The sequence below is a fragment of the Carcharhinus amblyrhynchos genome, chromosome 4 (genome assembly GCF_965287045.1).
Source record: "Carcharhinus amblyrhynchos chromosome 4, sCarAmb.v2.hapA, whole genome shotgun sequence".
Taxonomy (NCBI): domain Eukaryota; kingdom Metazoa; phylum Chordata; class Chondrichthyes; order Carcharhiniformes; family Carcharhinidae; genus Carcharhinus; species Carcharhinus amblyrhynchos.
The window spans coordinates 23,256,258-23,281,184 of record NC_137327.1 but is presented as its reverse complement, the minus strand read 5'-3'; the positions used below and the strand labels follow the sequence as shown (position 1 = coordinate 23,281,184).

At 45.5% G+C, this 24,927-nt stretch overlaps 1 protein-coding gene across 1 annotated transcript; it reads right to left on the bottom strand.

Annotated features, from left to right (window-relative positions):
* Positions 1-920: 920 nt before the first annotated feature.
* On the bottom strand, positions 921-19,256 carry dhodh (dihydroorotate dehydrogenase). Its single transcript, XM_080186820.1, has 9 exons — positions 19,125-19,256; positions 16,572-16,784; positions 14,027-14,226; positions 10,137-10,219; positions 6,409-6,596; positions 5,485-5,598; positions 4,576-4,729; positions 2,972-3,131; positions 921-1,350 (listed from the first exon to the last, which is right to left on the bottom strand). The coding sequence occupies exons 1-9, from the start codon at positions 19,128-19,130 to the stop codon at positions 1,296-1,298; spliced, it is 1,173 nt and encodes a 390-aa protein (XP_080042946.1). The 5' UTR covers positions 19,131-19,256; the 3' UTR covers positions 921-1,295.
* Between the last annotated feature and the right edge of the window lie 5,671 nt (positions 19,257-24,927).

Here is a 24,927-nt window from a genome sequence, read left to right as displayed (position 1 = left end):
AAAGACCTATGTCCTTAAGATTCCTCCACAAGAGGAAACAAGAGGTATTCACCAGTTTCATATTACTAGCTGGCCTTTTCTCATATTCCAGGTTGGCTCTTTATCTATTTGCTGCTTCTTAACTTCTGCCCAATTAACTGCAGGTCCCACTGAACCAGAGAGAACTGGGCAGTTTTGGGAAAGGAAATCTCTACGTTCCCCCCATCCCACAACTCCCCCACCTGTGCCACCACTTTGTGCTTTCTACAAGGCTGGGGGTTCAGATTCTTGCAAGGCTGGCACAGAAACCCTGCAAACAGTGGTGATCTGATGCCACTGCATTGCTGCTGGTCTCTGTTGGGTTATTTTGGATTCCCTGAGTTATGCCAAGAGTCCAGTTGAACTTCAGTAGATTTTCAAAGACACCGAGTCCAACAGATAAAAGAGATAAAATTGAGAAGCATTTTCAAATTAAAGCACACTCCGAGGAAGAAGGAACAAGCTGAGGACAGATTGTAAAGCAACTCATTCCTGGGGGTCTTGCAGGAACAGTCATGGATAAGCTCAGGATGCGGGAATGGGGAAGTTAAATTGAAGCAGGAATTACATCGACCATCAGCTTCTGTCATCAGCACGTGGGTTGGTAATGTGACTGTGATTTGATTTATTACTGTCATGTGTATTGGTATAGAGTGAAAAGTATTGATTCTTGCACGCTATACATACAAAGCATACCGTTCATAGAGAAGGAAAGGAGAGAGTGCAGAATGTAATGTTACAGTCATACCTAAGGTATAGGGAAAGATCAACTTAGTGCAAGGTAAATCCATTCAAAAGTCTGATGAAATGCTGTTATTGTAGTGACTGGAGTAAGAGACAAGTACAGGTTGATTAATTCAACTGTGGCACGTGAACCCAAGTATCTTTGTCCATCCTTTAGCAACTGAGAAGTATATTATTTATTCAGGCTATTTTTGAAAATCATTATTCAAAGAACACTTGTGTCCACATTTTGATCATTCCTTCACTGATAGTCAAACACACCAGGCTGTAAATTGATCACACAGCATTAATTTGTACAAAACCAGCAATTGCAGTCCTTGGATATCCCCAAGAGCTTACACTGCTGTGTAACCAGGAGGCCTCCTCGTTCTTCTTCAGTTTGAACACCCGAGGATGTCAGTAATCACCTGGCTTCATGTTCAAACCACCCCGTCGCTCCTCTTGTTCGCACGTGACTACGCAATGCCTGCTTCAATTGGAACAACAGGCCCAACTTAAACATTCTTCATTACGAGTGCTGCTAGTGGCATGTCTCAAGGCCTGTGATCAGCACCCACTGCTTCAACAACACTGGAAAATCCTTGTTCCCTTTAAAGAAAAGGAATATAATTGTTGATGGACTGAGGGATTGCCTGTAGAAACACAGAAGACTTTGCCTTCATTGCCCAAGACAAAATCATATCATGAGAATTTTATACCTGAAACCAGAAGAGCTAATTGAACTCATGGATCCATTACCATGACTTGAACAGTGTGACAAAATGACAAGATCTGATTCAGGGATTAAAACAGAAAATACTGGAAAATCTTAGCAGGTCTGACAGCCTCTGTGGAGAGAGAATAGAGACCGCATTTCCATAAGACTCAGCCCATCGAGTCTGCTCTGCCATTCAATCATGGCTGATGTTTTTTCATCCCCATTCTCCTGCCTTTCCCCCATGACCCCTGATCCCCTTATTAATCAAGAACCTATCTATTTCTGTCTTAAAGACACTCAATGGCCCGGCCTCCACAGCCTTCTGCGGCAAATAGTTCCACAGACTCACCACTCTCTGGCTGAAGAAATTCCTCCTCATCTCTGTTTTAAAGCATCGTCCCTTTAGCCTGAGGTTGTGCCCTCTAGTTCTAGATTTTCCTACGTAGAAACATCCTCTCCACATCCACTCTATCCAAGCCTTGCAAGTTCATCCTGTGAGTTTCAATAAGATCTCCCCTCTTCCTTCTAAACTCCAATGAGAACAGACCCACAGTCGTCATACGACAAACTCTTCATTTGTTTTGAGTCTGGATGACCCTTTGTCAAAGCGGAGGAGAATATTTTGAGGCTGAGGAGGCGGGAGGGGGTGGAGGGAGGTAATTGATGGCATAGACAAAAGTACCAAGGGAATGGAAATGGTGATGATAAAGGCTGAGAATGGTGCTAAGAGTGTTCATTAAGAGATTGGAATGTGTAAGTGGCAGAACAAAGCTCAGAATGTCAGAGGGCAACCTGAGGAATGTGGCATTTACCCCGAGTGGAGTGGAGTGGAGTGGGGCGGGGCGGGGGGGTGCAGTTTGGGAAACAAGACGGGAAGCGAGACTTTGGAAAAATAAATGTAAGAATATTAAGTGATAAAAATGGATGAATTAGATGAAAAGGAGAAATAAAATAAATGGAAATGGGGTAAAGGTGGAATGAGAGATCATGCTGTGATGTGGTTGAACTCAATGTTGGTTAAGGGATGCCTGCTCCGTGGAAGTAGTTAAAAGCAGGGACAGCAGAGGCCTGGAGGGCTGTACCCATTACTTGATGGTGTGTGGCACTGCCTGTGGCACCATCCAGCAATAATTAGCCAGACAGCACCAAAGGCAATCTATATCGCACCCTCCAATGTAGTGTTCAATGTCAAGTTGCTCACTTTGTGCATCAGTATGGGGTTGGTAGAATATTGATATTACTTTCATAGCAGTTACATTGGACCGTGAATAGGACTTCAATAGGCCTGAGTACAATATCACTCTGCCAGTTTCAATGGATATTCCTCTCTAACAAGTCTGCATTCTCAGGACATTGACCTTTCACAATTAGAAACATTGTACCTGTTCCAACAAACACACCATGCCAAAGTCAGGAAGTTATAAAATGTCCTGCTGCTGGTGCATTGCTTTACTGAGACAGCAATATTTTTAACAGTATAATAACATTAACAATATTTTGGTGCAAACTTACTTTAACAGTTGTTCTAGTTCACGTTTGATTTTGTTTACCACAGGGGGTCCTTCATATACCAAGGCCGTGTACAACTGGATCAAAGTGGCTCCTGCACGGATCTTCTCAAGGGCATCAGCTCCACTGCTGATTCCGCCCACTCCAATAATGGGAATCTTTCCTGTAGAAGGAAGCACAGCAACAATAAGGTACGTTGTGGATGGGGTCCACTCCGCTGCAACCCCACTGACCCCCGCACCCCCACCCACCCCCCCCCCCCCCCCCACCCCCACCACCAACCCCCCAACAGGCTGCATCCCACCACCACCATGATGGCCAGCCCCGATCGCTGTCCTCCCTCCCTCTGCTACTGATCCCGACCACAGAGTGGCAGTGGGACTCCCCCCCGACCCCCCAATCTCCTCCCCCACAGGCCTCACCCCACCAATAGGCCCCACTGCCCCTGATCTCACCTGCTTGACACTACCCGATGCCCAGTGGGCAGTGCCAAGGTGCCCTTGGACATTGCCTCTTGGGCAGTGCCAGGGGGCCAGGCTGGCATTGCTAGGCCGGCAATGCCCAAGGGCACATCCCACCCCTGATCTCCTGGGGCTGTCTTCACTCCAGCGGGATTGGGCAGCCAGCTCCCTGTTAGCGAGGAGCTATTGTAAACCCTGCTGGAGTGAAACACCGCTACTGAAATGCAAATATAGATTTAAATATTTTAATCAGCTTCAGAAAGCAGCGCAGAGCTGCTGCTGCCGGAAATCTTGGTACCAGAGCCACACGGAGACCATGGCACCCAGCTGGGAGCCCGTTAAACGGCCCCCACTTACATTTCCTGGCTCACTGGGCTGTGAGACTGGGAGAATTGCTCCCACGGTCTCTGCTGTTCCAGTAAGTGGCACATGAGCAGTCAGAGAGCTCATCCTGAGTCAGACACAGTCCCAGTGAGTAGATCTGGGAATCTGGATCAAGAAAACTAAGAGGGTATTTGATAGAGATGTTCAAAATCATGAGTGGGGCAGACCAAATAGAGAGGGAGAAGTAAATGGGGACAGGGTAGATAGGGAGAAGTAAATGGGGACAGGGTAGATAGGGAGAAGTAAATGGGGACAGAGTGAAGAGGGAGAAGTAAATAGAGGGCAGAGTAGATAAGGAGAAGTAAAGAGGGGACAGATAAGGAGAAACTCTTCCCACTGTAAAAGGGTCGAGAACAAGAGAGCACAGATTTAAAGCGATTTGCAAAAGGAGCAAATATGATGCAAGAAAACAGCGAGTGGTTTGGGTCTGGAATGCACTGCCTGGAAGTGTAACAGCGGCAACTTCAATACAGGCGATCAGAAGATAATTACTTGGAGAAACAATGTGTCAGGGTACTGGGAACAACACTTAGAAATGATGCTCACTTGGAGAGCCGGTACGACCATGATGGGCCAAATAGCCTCCTTCTGCACCTTAACATTTTTGTATGGAACACAGTGATAAACCTGCATTTAAAGTAAGTACATTTTCCACCTTTATATTCATTACGGTGTCGCTGGGGCCACTCAATGACTGGCCACTTATGCCCAATGTTGAATTTGAACTCCCAGTCACCTGACGCGATTTGTGCTGAATGATACCTTTGGTTAGTAAATAGATGTCGTTCACAGTCTGTGTTGACATTTCCTTCAGTGGCATTCCACTCAAGCCCCCAGGCTGAGTCTGCTGTGGGTCTTGAAGAGACTGTGGTCTGCTGACTGTGGTGTTTGACACGATTAGACCATCAACTCCCAGCTGCAAGTTGGAACAGGAGGATATCAGGTGGAAGGTCGCACATAGTAGCTGAATAGTCAGAACAATGCAATGACCCAACAGGCTCACAACCCCTCTCACTGCGTTACCACATTCTACAAAGCACGCAGATACAGAGAAAAGGAACAATTGCAAATCTAGCCCCGAAAGACTGAATTCTGAAATGCAAGATCATTCTCAGACACACCCTCCCGACTATGTTACACGGTAGTACAGTGGTTAGCACTGCTACCTCACACCACCGGGGATCCGGGTTCAATTCCCGGCTTGGGTCACTGTCTGTGTGGAGTTTGCACCTTTCTCACTGTGTCTGTGTGGGTTTCCTCCGGGTGCTCCAGTTTCCTCCCACATTCCAAAGACGTGCAGTTAGACTGATTAGCCATGCTGAATTGTCCCTTAGTGTTAGAGGGACTAGCAGGGTAAATATGTGGGGTTATGGGGATAGAGCCTGGGTGGGATTGTTGTTGGAGCAGGGTCAATGGGCTGAATGGCCTCCTTCTGCACTGTCGGGATTCTATGATGCTATGAATGAGAACCTTTTCTGGGTGTCTTTACCGAAACAATGAACCAAACGGAAAATTCTTTCTAACCCTATTTTCAAATGCACTGAAAATCTAAAATCCCAGGATTAAACTGGCTCATTTTCTACAAATGCAGACCTATGACCAGACTGTAGGTGGGGAAAATGAACCTGGCCTCATTTGAGGTTTAACTGCTGTAAACTGTACTGTCCTCACCTCCATTACAACATGAGCAATGTCTTTCTTATCTTCAGCTGTCAGGTCTGGAGCAATTTTTAAAAGTATAGCTGGCTTCCGGTTGACATTCAGAGCGTCGCGTTCCTTCAATACCTGTAAAAGAACCAGAAAATCCGTAACCAACGTGACGTTAATGAAAATGATAGAGGTGAAGCATTCTCACAGCACAAACAGAGCAATGATCAAAAGAAATTACTGTGCCCAAAATTCCTTTCAAAAATAAAACAATGCGACGTTTGCTCCTGACCAGTAAATACAAACCAACACTGCGCAAGGATTGAAAATTAAATAGATTCTGATAGATATCTGCTTTCATCATTCAGAAAAGAAAAAGAATTGCATTCATATAATGTCTTTTATGATTTCAGGACGTCGCAACATGTTTTACAGTCAACAGGTCAGAGTCGTAATGTAATTAAATATGTTGGATGAGTAGCCAGGGTTGTAACACGGTCAGGGTTGTAACGCGGTCAGGGTTGCAATATAATATATTGGATGAACATTGAGAATTGTAATGAAGGATATGCAGCAGCCAATAGCTGCAGCAACGTGTTAGTGATTGGATGAAGTGTTAAAGTGATGTTTGTTGAGGGATAAATATTGGCCGAGGCTCTGGGATGAACTCTTTTTCTCTTCAAAATGATTACCTGAATCTTTTATATCCATACAAGAGAGCAGATGGGAACTCAGTTTAAGTCTTACCTGAAAGGCTGCACCTCTGGCAGTGCAGCACTCCTTCTGCATTGAAATGCCAGTCCTAGTTTATGTTCTCCAGTTTTAAGAATTGGGCTCAAATCCACAAGCTTCACTGCTATCTCCGAGTTACAGAAATGGCGGGAGATGGATGGTTAGATTTTAGCTGCTTGATCGGGCAGCATAAAAGTAAGAAAGCCACTTGCTGACCTTTTCCAGCAGGTTCCGCAGCTTCTCCTTGCTCTGAAGCGCTCTTAAACCGGGAGTGTTGGGACTGGACAGATTCACAACCAGGTAGTCAGCTAATGGACCCAACTGCTGGACTCCTTCCTCATAATCAGCTGCAGCGTCCTCCGACAGCTTGTTCTTCCCGAGATTGATACCCAAAGGTTTCCCCGCTTCCAAAACACAAACAAAACATAAAGTCACGGATGGGGAATTCTCTTGTCCCACTTGCCATGGAAATCGTAGCCAGCAGGGGGCGGACAATACAAAGGTCCATTGACCTCAGGTGGGACTTTCCAGTTTTGGGATGAGCATGGCTGGAAAATCCTGCCCATAAAGTTTTACAGCACAGAAAGAAGCCCTTTGGCCCATTGTGTCTGTGCTGGCCATCAAGCACCTATCTACTGTAATCCCATTTGCCAGCACTTGGCCTTGTAAGGTATGGCGTTTCATCTAATTGCTCCTCAAACATTGTGGGGGTCGCTGCCTCGACCACCCTTTCCGGCAGTGAGATCCAGATTCCCACCACTCTCTGGGTGAAAAAAAACATTTCCTCAAATCTCATCTAAATCTCCTGCCCCTCACATTAAGTCTATGCCCCCTGGTTATTGACCCTTCTACTGAGGGGAAAAGTTTCTTCCTATCTATCCCAGTGGTTAGCATTACTACTTTACAGCACCAGGGACCCGGGTTTAATTGTGGCTTCGGTTCACTGTCTGTGTGGAGTTTGCTCATTCTCCTCGTGTCTGCATGGGTTTCCTCTGAATGCTCCAGTTCCCTCCTACAGTCCAAAGATGTGGGGGTTAGGTTGATTGGCCATGCTAAATTGCCCTCTAGTGTCAGGGGGACAAGCAAGATAAATACACAGGTCTGGGTGGGATTGTGGTCAGTGCAGATTCGATGGGCCAAAGGGCCTCCTCCTTCCTTGCAGGGTTTCTATGATTCTATATCCTTAATAATTTTGTTCACCTTAATCTGGTCCCTCCTCCGCCTTCTCTGCTCTAAGGAGAACAACCCCCGCCTAATCAGCCTTCCCTCATAACTGAAAAACTCCAGGCAACATCCTGCTGAAAACCAGCGTTGGTATATCAGGGAAATAAGCAAAATAATGCGGGTGCAGGAATTTGAGAGTAGAACAGAGGAAGCTGGAGAAACTCAGCAGGTCCGGCAGCCTCTCCAAGCAGAGAAAGCAGTGTTAATGTTTCGAATCCTTTGGCCTCTTTGTCAGAAGGAGTTGAAATGTTAACTCTGTTTACTCTCCTTACGGATGCTGCCAGACCTGCTGAGGTTCTTCAGCATCCTCTGTTCCCGTTAGTTTATCAGGTATTAGTTGTCTACAAATCAATCAATTGACACGTAAGCATCTCACTCGCTAAGACAAAAGGTTAGGCGGATAAAACACTAACTGGTACAACTAGGAGCTAAATGGCAGCAGAAATAGCAACAGGTACACTTGGTAGATGAGGTTGAGAAAGAATCAAGAATTAATGGGCTGTAACTCCCTGGGCGCGGCAGTCAGATTGTCACTCCATAACCACCATTTGTGTGAAATTTCTCCTGCACCAGTCTTGCCCCACTTTGCGACCCAGCTGAGTGAGACCCAGGTGGCGCAGCGTGCCCTCAAGGCCGAGTGTTGCAGTCCAGCAGAGCCGGACTGAAGGAGGACACCCCCTTTATTAAACAACCCTCACTGCCATCAGTTTAAAATCTCCTTCAAAGCTTACAGATCAGGAAGCAGATAAGACAATAAGATATAGGAGCAGAATTAGGCCATTCGGCCCATCGAGTCTGCTCCGCCATTCGATTGTGGCTGATATGATTCTCATCCTCATTCTCCTGCCTTCTTCCCATCACCCTTGATCCCCCTATTTCTTATTCTTAAAGACACCCAATGATCTGGCTCCCACAGCACGCTGTGGCAATGAGTTCCACAGATTCACCACCCTCTGGCTGAAGAAATACCTTTTCATCTCAGTTTTAAAGGAGCTTCCTTTCATTCTGAGGTTGTGCCCTTGAATTCTAGTCTCTCCTATGAATGGAAACATCCTCTCCACGTCCAGTCTATCTGGGCCTCTCATATACTGTAAGTTGGATAAGTATCTCAGGGAAGTGAATGGGACTTGGGGATGGGATAAGGACTGCAGGGTGGGTGGGGGATGGTGGGATAGTCCCGCGGGGGAGCCAGACTGTGTCTTTACGATAGTTACCAGAAGTCCAAAGATGTGTGGGTTAGGTTGATTGGCCATGCTTAAAAAAATTGCTCCTTAGTGTCCTGATATGCATAAATTAGAGGGATTAGCGAGTAAATGTTTAGAGATATGGGGGTAGAGCCTGGGTGGGATTGTGGTTGGTGCAGACTTGATGGGCCAAATGGCCTCTTTCTGCGCTGTAGGGCTTCTATGATTCTATGAAGTTAGAGTTTGCGTGTAATTACTTGTGTAACACAGTAGGAACCATCCCGTGTTTAAATCACATTTTCAGATGGTTCCCAGTGCAGGACAGTTGCCCAGAGGAAGTTGGCACTTTTGGGCAATTGTCCTGCAAAATTTTGAACTTTGAACAGCTGAGAGGGATTCCCCAGCCCATCTTTGGACTTCCAAATCCGAAACTGGGAAGTAACGATTTCAGATCTTCCAATTCTAATAAGTATCCGGACTTGAAACATTGATTTATTTGTTGTCCTGCACAGGATGGGGGCTGACCTGCTGAGTATTTAAAGTATTCTCAGTTTGTTGCATCAGATCATCAGTAGTTGCAGTCAAAGCTCCTTTTAGGTATTGTGTGACATGCATGAACTCTGCTACCGCCATGTGACTGGAAACTGTATTACACTCAAAGCTGCATATTCCACTCCCCACCTCCCCCCCCCGAATTGTTCAAATTTCAATATCTGCACCTCGATGTACATTTTGCAAGCTACGCACAAACTAGACAGAAAAACAAAGCTGGATAAGGGTTTGTGTCTAAACAAAACAGAATAAACTGAAGGAATACAGAATGAGAAACAAAAGCAGTGGAATACAAGTCAGTCACCATAATCAAATGCAAAACACTGCGGAAGGTGGAGATCTGAAATAGAGACAGAAAGTGCTGGAAAAGCTCATCCAGCCTGGCGGCGCCTGTGGAGAGGGAAACTGAGTTAATGTTTCAAACTCAAATGACTTTCTCAGAAGACTAAGGAAATTTAGCATGTCTGCTATGACTCTCACCAACTTTTACAGATGCACCGTAGAAAGCATTCTTTCTGGTTGTATCACAGCTTGGTATGGCTCCTGCTCTGTCCAAGACTGCAAGAAACTACAAAAGGCCGTGAATGTAGCCCAATCCATCATGCAAACTAGCCTCCCATCCATTGACTCTGTCTACACTTCCTGCTGCCTCGGCAAAGCAGCCAGCATAATTAAGGACACCACACACCCCTGACATTCTCTCTTCCACCTTCTTCTGTCGGGAAAAAGATACAAAAGTCTGAGGACATGTTCCAGCCAACTCAAGAACAGCTTCTTCCCTGGTGCTATCAGACTTTTGAATGGATTTACCTTGCATTAAGTTGATCTTTCTCTACACCCTAGCTATGACTGTAACACTACATTCTGAACCCTCTCCTTTCCTTCTCTATGAGCGGTATGCTTTGTTTGTATAGCGAGCAAGAAACAATGCTTTTTACTACATGTGACAATAATAAATCAAATCAAATCAAATCCAACTCTTACCTTTGGTAAACTGTTCCTGGATCTCTGACCGAGCTTTAAGCCTCTGTTGAACAGCAGCAAAACCGTGACTATTAAAACCATACCTGGTTTAAAAAGAAACACATTCAAAAAGGCATTTTCTAAAAAAAGGTAAAAAGACAGAGGAAAACACTAAAATCTTGGTATTGCTGCTCTCCAGTGCCTCACAGTGCCAGGGACACAGGTTTGATTCCCGGTTTGGGTCACTGTGTAGAGTTTGTACATTCTCCCCGTGTCTGCATGGGTTTCCTCCCACAGTCCGAAAGACGTGCTAATTACGTGCATTGGGCGTGCTAAATTCTCCCTGAGTGCACCCGAACAGGCGCCAGAGTGTGATGACTAGGGGATTTTCACAGTAACTTCATTGCAGTGCTAATGTAAGCCTATCTACGACACTAATTGATAAACTTTTTTAAACTTTTGCTTGTTCATTCACCGTCCCGGAGGTACACAACACCTGACCTGAACCCAGGAATACAGCTCAGGATTGTCTAATAGAGGAGATTTCCAGTCCCATTTATGGGGGAATCTTTCCACTCATCACCAGGGGCATGAGGACTGAACTTTGGGAGAGATCCCAGATATGGGGGAGTAACTCCCCACTCCCAATAATGTAAACGGGGACCATTTTCAATAAGACATACTGTGGCACAAATTGTTTGTGAGTTCCGGTCATTCCTATGGCCCTGATCTGCCACTATTAGCTCCGAGGATCAGGAATGGGATTCTGGTTGAGCCTGGCTACATCTTGCTCCCGTCTGCTTGTAGACTGAGGCTTTGGAGTTAAACACCAGCATAGATCAATTTCTTCAAAATTACACCCTAACTGAAAAAATTCCTAATGTATATACTTGGTTTTCACATTTACCCTGATCTAACTCTCACCCCTTCCCTCCCCTCCTGCACCATCACTGAACTCTTGCACAGCCGAGATCTTGTACTAGTTGAGCAGAAATTTCCTCCAACTCAATATGGGGACGGCTGAAGCTGTTGGTCTTCAGTTCCCTCTACAAACTCTGTTCTTTAGCTACCAACTCCAGCCCATTTGCTGCCAACTATTGGAGGCTGAATCAGATTCTTTACAAACTTATCTGACCCCTAGATGAACCGGTGACCACATACCTATGCCATCACTAAGACCATCTACTTCATCGGCTTGGTCCGTGTCTCAGTTTATCGGACACTGAAAGGCCTCTTTCGTGCTTTTACTACTTTAGACTTAACTATTCCAATGCAACCCTGACCAGCTTCCCATACTCTCCCGCTGTAAACCTGTGGCCATCCAAATCCTTGCTGCTTGTTCCTTCATCCGCACCAGGTTTTGCTCAGTTATCATCCCCGCGCTTGCGGCACGGTGGCACAGTGGTTAGCACTACTGCCTCACAGCGCCAGGGACCCAGGTTCGATTCCCGGCTTGGGTCACTGTCTGTGTGGAGTTTGCACATTTTCCCCGTGTCTCCGTGGGTTTCCTCTGGGTGCTCTGGTTTCCTTCCACAGTCCAAAGATGCGCGGGTTAGGTTGATTGGCTGTGATAAATTGCCCCTTAGTGTCGGGGGACTAACTTGGATAAATGCATGAGGTTATGGGGATATGGCCTGGGTGGGATTGAGTTTGGTGCAGACTCAATGGGCTGAATGGCCTCCTTCTGCACTGTCGGGGTTCTATGATTCTTACACTGATTCCATGTCAGACGACTACTTAACTTTAGAATTCTCATCCTTGTTTACAAATCCCTCCGCTGCATTCCCCTGCGCCCCCCCCCACCCCTGTCTGTAATCTCCTCTAGCCCCACAACCTTCCAAGATATCTCCCCTCATCTGACTCAGCCTCTTGAGCTTCTCCAGTTATTGGTGGCTGCACCTTTAGCTGCCTGTGCCCCAAGGTCTGAAATTCCCTCAGCTTCTCAGCTTCCCTTTAGAGAGGCGGTGATTGTTCCTTTAAGAGCAACACAGCAGAGTAAGGGTCATAGAATCCCTGTAGCGCTGAAGGAGGCCATTCAGCCCATCGAGTCTACACCAACAATCCCACCTAGGCCATATGCCCGTAATCCCAAACATTTACCCAGTAATCCCTCCAATCTACACTAAGGGGCAATTTATCATGGCCAATCAACCTATTCGGACATCTTCGGACTGTGGGAGGAACGTGGAGCACTGGAGGAAACCCACACAGATACTGTGAGAATGTGCAAACTCCACACAGATAGTGACTCAAGCCGGCAATTGAACCCAGGTCCCTGGAGCTGTGAGGCAGCAGTTCTTAACCACTATGCCACTCTTCCCTGCTGCCATCAGACTTTTGAATGGGCCTACCTTATATTAAGTTGATCATTCTCTACATCCTAGCTATATCTAAAGCACTACATTCTGCACCCTCACCTTTCCTTCTCTATGAATGGTACTCTTTGTCTGTATGGTATGTAAAAACAATACTTTTCATTGTATACAAATACATGTGACAATAATAAATCAAATTAAAAAATGAAGTCTACTTGTTTGCCAGGCTTTTGGCTATGTGACTTAGCATCAAAGTCTGTTTTACAACGCTCTGTGAACTGGCTTGGGAAGTTTTATTATGTTCAGATGTTGAGTAATTCTATGCAATAAGTGAATTGTTGATTTTGTTCAAATTTATTCTTTCACATAAAGTGGGCATTGGTGGAAAGGACAATATTTGCTGCTCTTGAATCAAGAGGCTAGTTAGGCAGCTTTTCTTCCACAAAGGACAATATTGAACAGATGAGTTTTTACAACAATCAACGGCAGTTTTGTGATCACCATTACTGAGGCTATCTTTCAATTCCAGAATTTATTTATGGCATTTAAATTCCAACAGCTGCTACGGTGAGATCTGAACCTGTGTCCCTCGAGCATTTCCCTTGGCCTCTGGGTTCTAGTCCAGTAACAATATCACTATCCCACTGTCTTCCCCATGAGATGAGGAAACAGTTTTTCTCTCAGAGTAGAGGCTTTGAAATTCTTTTCCTCAATACCTTTTAAGGCAGATGAAGGATTCCTGATAAGCTGGGGGGAGTGGAGGAGGCTATCATGTGTAGGCAGGAATGTGAAGCTAAGGTTAAAAATAGATCAGCCATGATTTTACTGATATAATTTTGATTTGATTTATTATTGCCACATATATTAAAGTACAGTGAAAAGTATTGTTTCTTGTGTGCTATATAGACAAGGCATACTATTCATAGAGGGGAGGGTGAGAATGTAGTGTTACAGTCAGAGCTAAGGTGTAGAGAAAGATTAACTTAATGCAAGATAAGTCCATTCAAAAGTCTGACAACGGCATTGAAGAAGCTATTCTTGAGTCGGTTGGTACGTGACCTCAAACTTCTCTACCTTTTTCCCAATGGAAGAAGGTGGAAGAGAGAATGTCCAGGGTGCATGGGGTCCTTGATTATGCTGGCTGCTTTGCGGAGGCAGCAGGAACTGTAGAGAGAGTCAATGGATGGGAGGCTGGTTTGTGTGATGGACTGGGCTTAATTCACAACCCTTTGTAGTTTTTTACAGTCTTAGGCAGAGCAGGAGCCACACCAGGCTGTGAAACAACAAGAAAGAATTTTTCTATGGTACATCTGTAAAAGTTGGTGAGAGTCGTAGCGGACGTGCCAAAGGCAGAGCAAGTTTGAGGGGCCAAGTGGCCTACTCCTGCTCTTAATTCGTATGTTTGTGTGTATTCATCCATGTAGCCCTGTGAAATATAACCCAGAGGTGTGACCTGCATCAATGATTTCTGGAAATTCCTTCACTTTGTGGTGAAACGAATCACTCGTGTCACTTGCACCCAGCCCACATCCCTCACAAAATATTTCTTACAAGCTATAACACAGGAAATTATACTCACAGCACCTTGGGGCCTACCTGTTGATGATGGCCCGATCAGGCTCCAGTCTGAAAAGCCTGGGCCTGGGGTTTCCTTCCTGGGGTTTTGGTGTGACGCTTCCAACCTCCACAAATCCGAACCCCATCTTGTAAAGGCCGTCCACTGCTTCGCCGTGTTTGTCGAACCCAGCCGCAATTCCCACCGGGTTCTTGAACTTTTGGCCAAACACATTCACCTCCTGAAACAGGTCAGTGATCGCTGGTGAATGAGGCAAAAACTCAAAACATTCAGCAGCCAGAGTTATTCCACCCACGCACACGGGACTGTCCACCTTCCCAGGTTGTCCTGGGCTCTCCAGAATTCATCTCCAGGACCTTGTTGCAAGTTAGCCAGGAGAAAACTCACAGGGCACTTAAAAAAGGATATTTTTTCTTTCTTTTCTTTGAACACTTTACTGATTATAAAAACTATTGCAGATAGGAGGAAAGTTGCCATCTTACTGAACATTCACGCCATGAGTGAGATTGGAGAATTTGGTACTCAGCCAAATCCCCGTTCACTGCAGCTGGATGGAAAAATCCCACCACTGTGAATGGCCGTAACATTCCAGCCTGAGATTATTTTCTAGTGCAAGGGTGGGAGGAGGAGACACTTTCAGTTATACTCCCAGAGTTGGCAACCCTACACGCAATGAAAGTTATTCTCACACGTGTTATTGTTAGGCCTAGCGTACTAAGAACTAGTGCCACTTATTGTCTCGAGTACGTTATTTTCCACTTTCCATTCCTCTCCGACAGTCACTCACCCTCAGGCGTGGCGGAACCAGAATTCCTACAGCATTTCTTTCCTGCACACCGGATATTTTAATATTCATTCATTCATGGAACATGGGCTTCGCTGGCTAGGCCAGCATTTGTTGCCCATCCCTAATTGCCCTTGAAAAGGTGCTGGTGAGCTGCCTTCTTGTCGGTGGTGGTGAGCTGGTCTTCCTATCAAGTCACTCTTCCTCAAAGGAATTTCAAAAGGAACAGGCTGCAGTTGAGAATGAAATGGTTTCGGAGCTCACAGTAGGAGCTGGCAACTCAAATCAATAATCAGAGGATAAACAGGCCAGCAGAGGACCTTTCTTACTGTAACGGTATACCATTCACTTTGCCGCAATCTGGAAAATTTGGGCTTATTTTCCAAGCGGCAGGAATATGAATTCAATGATTCCTGTGTGATTTCAGTTAAATCTATTTTCCACATTAACAATAATATTAATCTTGGGACAGCACAGTGGTTAGCAGTGCTGCCTCACAGTGCCAGAGACCCAGGTCAATTCCAGCCTTGGATGACTTGGGTGTGGAGTTTACACATTCTCCCTGTGTCTGCCTGGGTTTCCTCCGAGTGCTCTGGTTTCCTCCCACAGTCCAAAGATGTGCAGGTTAGATGGATTGGCCATGCTAAATGGGTGGAGTTATGGGTATAGGATGAGTGAGGAAGGTGTAGTGTTACAGCATTAGTTTAAAGGCAAGTTTAATTGTCCAGTGTAAAGGGGTGAGGAGGTGAATGAGTGAACAGATGGGTTGGTCGGGAACAGGTTAGGTTAGGAGCTGGGGAGATCTGGTTGAGGTGGGGGTAAGGGGTAGTCGGGGCTGGTTGGGGTGGGAGTAGGGGTCTGGAAGGGGGTGTTCAGGTCTGGATGGGGGTGGGGGTCGGGGGTGCTCGGGTCTGGATGGGGGTGGGGGTCGGGGGTAGGCAGGTGTGGATGGGGGTGCTCGGGTCTGGTTGGGGGTGGGGATCAGGGTGCTTGGTTCTGGTTGGGGGTGGGGATCGGAGGTGCTTGGTTCTGGTTGGGGGTGGGGATCGGGGGTGCTCGGTTCTGGTTGTGGGTGGGGGTCAGGGGTGGTCAGGTCTGGATGGGGTGGGGTAGGTGGGTTGGGTTGGGAGGCGTAGGTAGGGTGGCTCCTCAGGGGAAAATGGGTGGTGGGCGGGTGGGGGAGAGGTGTAAAATTACCCAGGAGTTAGACCGAGATTCTTCTCTCTAACATTGCCTGGGTATCTATTCGGGTAAATGCCACGGAACTATCCAAAGCCCTAACTCAGAGTTCGGGACTTTTGCCAAGGATCCATGGGAAGTCTAAATTTCCCAACAACTCCCACAGAGTCAGCACGTCGGGACCTCTGCGGAGTCCTACTGTGCATTATGAGTCACTGATCCAGTCTCCAATGATCTGGAGAGGGGACTATTGGGCCATCGTTGTGGATGATTCATCGGGACATTGTGCTCACTATGACAAACTGTCCTGAGATTATTCCAGCTTCCTCAGTAAGTCAACAGCAGGAGCGGGCTCAATGGAGGATTGGGTAGCGAGCAAAGAAATATTTTCAAATACATGAAGGATGGAAGTGGATGATCAGAAGTCCTGAGATTAGTGAGAACACGATGCACAGCAAACTCAAATTGCTGTTAATAAAGCTAATAAAAGGTGTGCATTCACTTCACTAATTGCTAAAATTCAACAGCCCATGGAAGTGCTCAGGATGCTTATGGTGGTGAAAGGCAGAGGGGTTTTGTATTGTATCTCATGGAGTACTTACCAGAGCAGAGGAATCTGTGCGTCTTGCCCACGGGACTAATCCCCATGAAATAAACCGGATAGCGAGGATATGCGCCATTTCCGGATCTACGATCTTCCGCAGAGTAGGCATCAGGTGCTTGGCATAAAACTTCTCATCCCCAATGGCAGTGCAATAGGTGAAAAACAGGCAAGTGCCAGCACCCAGCACTTGGACTGCCTCCCGCAAGCGTCTCTGTGTTGAGGAGAATCAAAATACTGAAATTCAATCCAAAAACTAGAGAGGATATCTTTCCCACTGTTACCCAATGTGAATACTTGCAGGAGGGCAAAGGCCGAGCGGTGTTATTGCTAGACTAAAAATCCAGAAACTCAGCTAATGTTCTGGGGACCTGAGTTCAAATCCAGCCGTGACTGATAGTGAAATTTGAATTCAACAAAAATCTCTGGAATTAAAAGTCTTATGATGACCATAAAACCACTGTTGATTGTCGGAAAAACCCATCTGGTTATGGCGGCATAGTGGCACAGTGGTTAGCACTGCTGTCTTACAGCACCAGGGACCCGGGTTTGATTCTAGCTTGGGTCACTGAGTGTGTGTGATCTGCACATTCTCCCCGTGTCTGCGTGGGTTTCTTCCGGGTGGTCCAGTTTCCTCCCATAGTCCAAAAGACGCGCTGGTTTGGTGCACTGGCCATGCTAAATTCTCCCTCAGTGTACCCGAACAGGTGCCGGAGTGTGGTGACTGGGGGATTTTCACAGCAACTTCATCGCAGTGTTAACGTAAACCTTACTTGTGACACTAAATAAACTTAATGCCCTTTAAGGAAAGAAATCCTTACCAGATCTGGCCTACATCTGACTCGAGAGCCACAACAATGTAACTGACTCACAGCTGCCCTTAGGGCAACTAGGGATGGGCAATAAATGCTGGCCCATGTCCCACAAATGAATAAAAAATAACATGGCTCCTGGAGGTCTCTTTTTGTTTTTGTGGACCACTGGCGTTTATGGAGAAGGGTAGCAGAATATTGCAGAGGTCTATACGAGGTGGAGAGATATTGCACATGAAAAGGGAGGAATCTTACAACAGTCAAAGGAAGAACGTGAGGAAGAAGACAGCAAAGTGAAGGATTTTTTGAAAGGTCATCCTCAGATGGTGCAGAGGAGACAATAACGAGTTAGGGTGAGGGGTGGGTAAACCAGAGGCAGAGTATTGGGATGTACAATTGAAGACGAAGGTGCCTCTGTTCAGCAGGCTGAAGGAGGATTTGAAAGTGGGGACTTGAGGAATTCTGAAGATTAGTCATTAGTTCATAGGGAAACTGGGAAGAATGACACTTTCAGGAAATTCCAGTGTTTGGGACTTTGGGTTTGAGAAGGAACAACATAGCCTTAGAAAATGAACATTTCATAACCACTGCGGAATTGTGTGATTGAAGAGCGACAGAAGAATGAAACTAGATCCAGGCCCATCAAACACTTGGCACAATTTTAACCCATTCAAAACCTGTCAGCTCCCCAGGGGAAACCAAGATTTTTAATCACATTCTTAGAACAATGTTTTGAACTTCTGCAAAATGTATATAAATGCAAATTTCCAACAAGAATTACAAATTCAATGAAAATTTTAAACCCATTCACATCCGTACCTGTATTAATTCATGCAATAACATTTAACTAAGTCTGGTTTCACAAAAGTATGTGGGGATTTTTATCCATGATATTGCAAGTTTGTTTACGCAAAAATAAAAGATACATTTGGTAAAGTTCACAGTGCATTCATTACTATGCTTCCTTTAGATCTGAACCATCTTACTACTACTGGGCATGTGTAAGTTCACTGCTATCAGTACCGTGCCGAAAGCGCGTGCTCACTACTATCAGTACCGTGCCGAAAGCGCGTGCCCACTACTATCAGTAACGTGCCGAAAGCGCGTGCTCACTACTATCAGTAATGTGCCGAAAGCGCGTGCTCACTACTATCGGTAACGTGCCGAAAGCGCGTGCTCACTACTATCGGTAACGTGCCGAAAGCGCGTGCTCACTACTATCGGTAACGTGCCGAAAGCGCGTGCTCACTACTATCGGTAACGTGCCGAAAGCGCGTGCTCACTACTATCGGTAACGTGCCGAAAGCGCGTGCTCACTACTATCGGTAACGTGCCGAAAGCGCGTGCTCACTGCTATCGGTAACGTGCCGAAAGCGCGTGCTCACTGCTATCGGTAACGTGCCGAAAGCGCGTGCTCACTACTATCGGTAACGTGCCGAAAGCGCGTGCTCACTACTATCGGTAACGTGCCGAAAGCGCGTGCTCACTACTATCGGTAATGTGCTGAAACTGTGCTCACTACTATCAGTAACGTGCCCAAAGTGGATGTTCACTACTATCAGTAACGTGCCGAAAGTGTGTTCACTAATATCAGTAAACTACAGAGTGTATGATTTCACTCATATCAGGGAAATACAGCGAAGTTCTAACAGGAAAGTCAGGCCAGACTGCACCTCCCGGGATACAAGGGGCTGACAGGCCGCGTTACTTTGTTACAGCATGTTTCCGCATTCTACTTTTACCTTCATTGCGCTGCTGGCCTACCGTCCTCCCCGGCAGTGTCTCGCCTTTCTGCGGATCGGGGACAGGGCCAGACAGGAAGTGTAGAAACGAGAATGATCACTCCGCAGCAGCAGCCGCCAGGCTTGGAGACAGCGCATTGAGAAGCTGCGGGTTAACTGTGTGCGGTTCCGGCTGCCGAAATATTTTGTGCGCTCGTATCCCTAAATTAAAAATTGAAACTGGAGGAACGATCATTTGTACCTTGCTGTCTGCGCCCTCAATTTTCTGCCTTTCACAGAAAAATGTTCAATTTCAAATTAGAATCCCTAAACCCGTCTGACAACCTTTAACATTGCACAGTTAAATAACATTCAAAGAAAGCATTATGAAAATTTGGTTGCTGGCCACGAAAATGCTATTCAATAAATTATTTTCAAACAAATTCTCGAATTAATTCTGATGCTACTAAAATTCTGTGAATGTTAGAAAGTAGTTGAGGTTAGGTACAGTTGGAGTTTATGAGGTGTCAGTCCCCAACCTTGGTCCTCAAAGGATTGCAGGGCTTTTTTTTAGTTTATTTGTTTGTTGCAAGTGGGCTTACATTAACACTGCAATGAAGTTACAGTGAAAATCCCCTAGTCGCCACACTCCAGCGCCTGTTCAGACTGCTTGAGGGAGAATTTAGCATGGTCAAAGCGTGTCTTCAGACTGTGGAAGAAATCATACAGGCATGTGGAGAACGTGCAAACTCTTCACAGACAGTGGCCCAAAGCTAGAATCAAACCCAGGTCCTTGGTGCTGTGAGGCAGCAGTGCTAACCAGTGTGCCACCATGCCAGCCGATCACATCATCCCATGTGGATTCTTTGCGCATCTGGATTTCCAAACTGATGGTGTCTCAAACCAAGACACGCTCTTTAAGATGAGAGCCCTAGACTGGTCTGCACTTCCTCCATACGTGGCAGTGTTTGCATCATTGCATGGTGTGAAAAATGTCCAGTCTTGACTCATAGAAACATAGAAACTAGAAGCAGGGGGAGGCCATTCAGCCCCTCAAGCCTGTCCTGCCATTCATTTTGATCATGGCTGATCATCAAATTCCCCATAACGCCATACATTTACCCTGCTAACCCCCCTGATACTAGGGTCAATTTAGTATGGCCAATCCACCTAACCCACACATCTTTGGACTGTAGGAGGAAACCGAAGCACCTGAAGGTAAGCCATGCAGACCATGAGGTTAAAGTCCAACAGGTTTATTTGGTAGACTCCACACAGACAGTGACACAAGCTGGGAATCAAACATGGGTCCCTGGCACTGTGAGGCAGCAGTGCTAATTACTGTGCCACCCGTGCTGCCTGTTTAGTGTCCATGTTACTGATCTCTAATGTGTCATAGTAACAAGTCCCCACTCCATAATCCGCATCACTTTCCAGTCATACATCCCTTCGGTCTCCTTGTTTATCTGTGTTTCAAGCAGCCTTGTCGGGGTCCAGCTTCCCTTCCCTCGGTTTTCCTCTGCCTTCCATTATTTATCTTCTTCCTCCAGCTCCTTGCCCCTCTGCCTGCCATCATGAGCCCTTGCACTTCCGCCATCTCCCTCCTTGCACAGCCCTCTTTTCATATTGCCTCCATTGTCCTCATCAGGCCAACACCCACACTGACCTTACCTCGCACTCCAACCCAGGTTGAGCTTTGGACCTTTGTTGTGGTGGTTGCACGAGTCCCACCACCCAGTGGCATCCAGATAGACACTGTTGTGTAGCACCAGGGGAAAGGATACCCTTTTGCTCCCCAACCCGGGGTGCTGTGCTGATCTGACCCAGGGGAGTCAGCAGCATGGTACTGTCCATGAAGACTAGCTTGGCATGGATCCGGTCCACCCCAGCACAGTGGTGAACAGTGCCTCAGGAGCAGTACAACACTATGGCAGCAAAGTATGGTAGAAACTCACCCTGAAGTTTCTAGTGAACTGAGGACTACTTTTCCCACACCACTCATTAGCAATCAGGTTTTCGACTGATGTAATGTCATGCTGACCTGACGCAAGACTGACAGGCCTGGCAGGATGCTACCAGGCAGCTATTTTAATTAGCATTCCTGAGATGCAATTGGCATTCATGCCACCAGTGAGTGGGATGACTGACCCAGCACGATGGCACAGTGGTTAGCACTGCTGTCTCACAGCGCCAGGGATCCAGGTTAAATGCCGGCCTCGGGCCACTGTCTGTGGAGTTTGCACGTTCTCCTTGTGTCTGTGTGGGTTTCCTCTGGGTGCTCCGGTTTCCTCCCACACTCCAAAGATGTGCAGGTTAGGTAGATTGGCCATGATAAATTGACGCTAGTATCAGGGGCTGAGCAGGGTAAATGTGTGGTGTTACGGGAATAGAGCCTGGATGGGATAGTGGTCAGTACATTGGGTGAATGGCCTCTTTCTGTACTGAAGGGATTCTATGTTTCTATGATTAACACTCCCACTGGAAGAATTGATTTTACGCATTTCTCCAAAATAGATTTTCCATTCCTGCCCACCAACAATCCACTGTGGGCAGGATGGGAGAATTCCACTCCTCCTGGTGAATGGAGCTGGGTGACTCTGAGCTTACGGAAAAGAGAAAATACAAAACCCAACATAAACTGGGAATGCTAGAAGCACATCAGATCAATTATCAAAGAACAGACTTACAGGAGACAGAGGTGGAGAGGCAAAATGGCCAGGAGAATGGATTCCAGAACTTGGGGGCAAGAAAGCTGAAGGCAAGGAAGTTCCTGGTAGCATGAGAAAAGTGGGCACTGTACAAGAGTCCAAATAACACTCAGTGACATGCATGTCAAATATTCTCACCTGACCCATTGTCAGCTCAACAGTCTTCCATCAGAAAAAGCAGCTTTATGTTTCACCAGCGAGCCTTTTACTATTGGTTGTGAGCCAATTCAGAGCAAAAAAGTACTCCAGTGATCTGATGGTTTTTGAGAGTTGCCCCTGCAGTGATGTTTGCTTTCTTTCTCAGAAGACTAAGGAAATTTGGCATGTTAGCTACGACTCTCACCAACTTTTACAGATGCACCATAGAAAGCATTCTTTCTGATTGTATCACAGCTTGGTTTGGCTGCTGCTGTGCCCAAAATTGCAAGGAAATACAAAATGTCGTGAATATAGCCCAATTTATCAGGCAAACCAGCCTCCCATCCATTGAATCTGTCTATACTTCCTGCTGCCTCGGCAAAGCAACCAGCATAATTAAGGACCCCAGGCATCCCGGACATTCTCTCTTCCACGTTCTTCCATCGGGAAGAAGATGCAAAAGTCTGAGGTCACATACCAACTAGCTCAAGAACAGCTTCTTCCCTGCTGCTGTCAGACTTTTGAATGGACTTACCTTGCACTAAGTTGATCTTTCCCTGCACTCTAGCTTACTACATAAATCTTGAAATGATGTGACACCAGTACCAGACTTGAAGTCCTTTTCTCAATGGTCGAATACTTTGTACAATTTAATTTCCTTGAGAAGTATTCCACTAGCTTCTCAATGCCAAGTCCATCTTCTTGCAACAACATAGCTCCAACACCAATGTCGCTATCCTCCACCGCTAGTTCAAACTGTTTGTTGTAAATTGGTGCTGCCAACACTGTCTTTGTCATCAGTACAGTTTTTAACTGGTCGTATGTTATTTGGCTGTCCTCCATCTAGTTAAAGAGCTTGTCCTCTTTTAGGAGCCCTATAAGTAGTGCTATCACACTACTAAAGTTTGGCACAAGCTTACAATAGAAAACATTCATGCTTAGCAATCTTAAAATCTCTTTTCTGGTTCAGGGATGTCCCAAATGGCCTGTATTTTTGCATCTCATTGTGCCATTTTGATAAATACGTTTTCTCGTGTGAATGTATTATTTGGCTATTATTTCTGTCACCACGTCTGTGAAACTGCCAGTATCTGGAAATAAAGTAAGAAGTGGAGTTGGTATAATGATAAATTTTATTTAATTATTTCTCTCTCTACTCCCCTCCAGACCCCTTCCCCCACCCACTTTGGTCCAATTACCCCACCACGCTCAACCTAGCTTGATCTGAATACAGTAACTGGTCTTAATGTCCTGAGTGCAACGCAACAGAAAATGTACCAGTAACAAAAATAATGGTTATGTGGCAGTGATTATGAAGGATGTTTACTAAATGGCTTTGCCATGGAAAGAAAAAGTGAGTTGTTTACAATGTCATCTGAAACACTTGATGAGGTTAATTATTTCTATTATTCTCTATACACCAGTTAATACCCAATATAGTCAAGTAAGTATTTCAATTGTTGATTTGGAAATTTGATCCATCATCAACTAATAAGCACACAACATAAAAGTCCCTCAGGGAGCCTCACTGTATTAGATTCAGTAAATGAGCCAAATCATGATGGAAGCCATGTTCCACTCTTGCCAGGCTTTATTCAGGATGAGTATACAACTGTTCCTTGTGACTTATTCTGCTTCTTATGTTGAGGCAACGCCTTGTTTGGAGCATCAAGAGGAATTTGAAAATTTGTGCTATGAGTTTATGGAACAGGAGCTGAAGTTTACGGCTGCACAGAAAGAGTGTGAGCGAGGAGGAGGGAATCTCGCTGTTATCCAGAATGTAGAAATGTACAAATTTCTGCAGACCCAAATACCAAGTGACAAGAAGTGGTGGATTGGCTTAGTTTCACTGGCAAATAAATCAAGTCAGGGCTCCCATGTCCCAGGTAAGAGACAGACGCATGAACAGTAGAGGATTGGTGTATAGGGAATGTCAGGACCATTAGCCTTATTTAAGATCAGATTATGGTGGAACTTCTGCAATGTGTACATAGGTTAGGCCGCCAATTGTTATGAAACAGCCGAGGGACCAAATCAAATATTGGCAACAATTCTACTTTTTTCCTCAGCATATTCTCTCAAATCTTTATCACAGCACCAGAACAAGTAAGTGAATGAGGTATACTCCACCCTGACAACTACTGTAAAGAAGTCTCACAACATCTGGTTAAAGTTAAAGTCCAACAGGTTTATTTGGAATCAGGTTATCCTTCATCATCACCTGATGAAGGAACAACGCTCCGAAAGCCTGTGATTCCAAATAAACCTGTTGGACTTTAATCTGGTGTTGTGTGACTTCTTACTGTGCTCACCTCAGTCCAAAGCCAGCATCTCTACGTCTTAACAACTAATGAGAGCTTGTGAGAATACTTTGTAAACTACTTTATAATATGAAATAAAATTGAAGTTTCTATTCATTACCTCCTCCTGACCAGTGCAATAGTAATAACTTCACTACCTTGAGATGTATTTTAAGGAAGTGTAACTGTGATTTAACTTCATTTATTCTGCTAAAGATTAATTTTCTGTACTTCAGCAGCTAGAGAATTGGAACTGTTGGTTGACTTCTGTGTGGCTAAATTAATCTGCCTTGAGGTGTTCTCATTTTTACAATAATCTGTTCATACTCTCAGTGCTGTCCTGGCTAGATGGGTCAGTGCAGTTTCCCAGCAATGGGAGTTCCGAACAAGGAGCAAGTTTATCACCCAATTGTGGCTACATTTCATGGAAGAGTAGGTACCATCAATGGGCTACAACCAGTTGTAGCAAAACATTTCCATTCATCTGTGAATTTGGTAAGAACCACTTTTAAATTCCTTCCAAAATTGAACTGTCTTAAGAAATGTATTTGTTAAGTAATCAATTTGTTCCAAGCACATTTTTCTAAAACACATTCATAACATGATTTCATTCTTTGGAAATTAAATGTACCTGGTAGTACTTTAGTAGCTTCTACTTCACAATCACTGTGTGGATGT

What these genes read in the sequence shown, in the direction of transcription:
- dhodh (XM_080186820.1), bottom strand. An exon ending in GCACAGATTCCTCTGCTCTG is followed by an intron (nt 14,227 to 16,571) that starts GTAAGTACTCCA and finishes GACCTGTTTCAG; the next exon opens with GAGGTGAATGTGTTTGGCCA. An exon ending in TTGCTCATGTTGTAATGGAG is followed by an intron (nt 4,730 to 5,484) that starts GTGAGGACAGTA and finishes TCCAACTTGCAG; the next exon opens with CTGGGAGTTGATGGTCTAAT.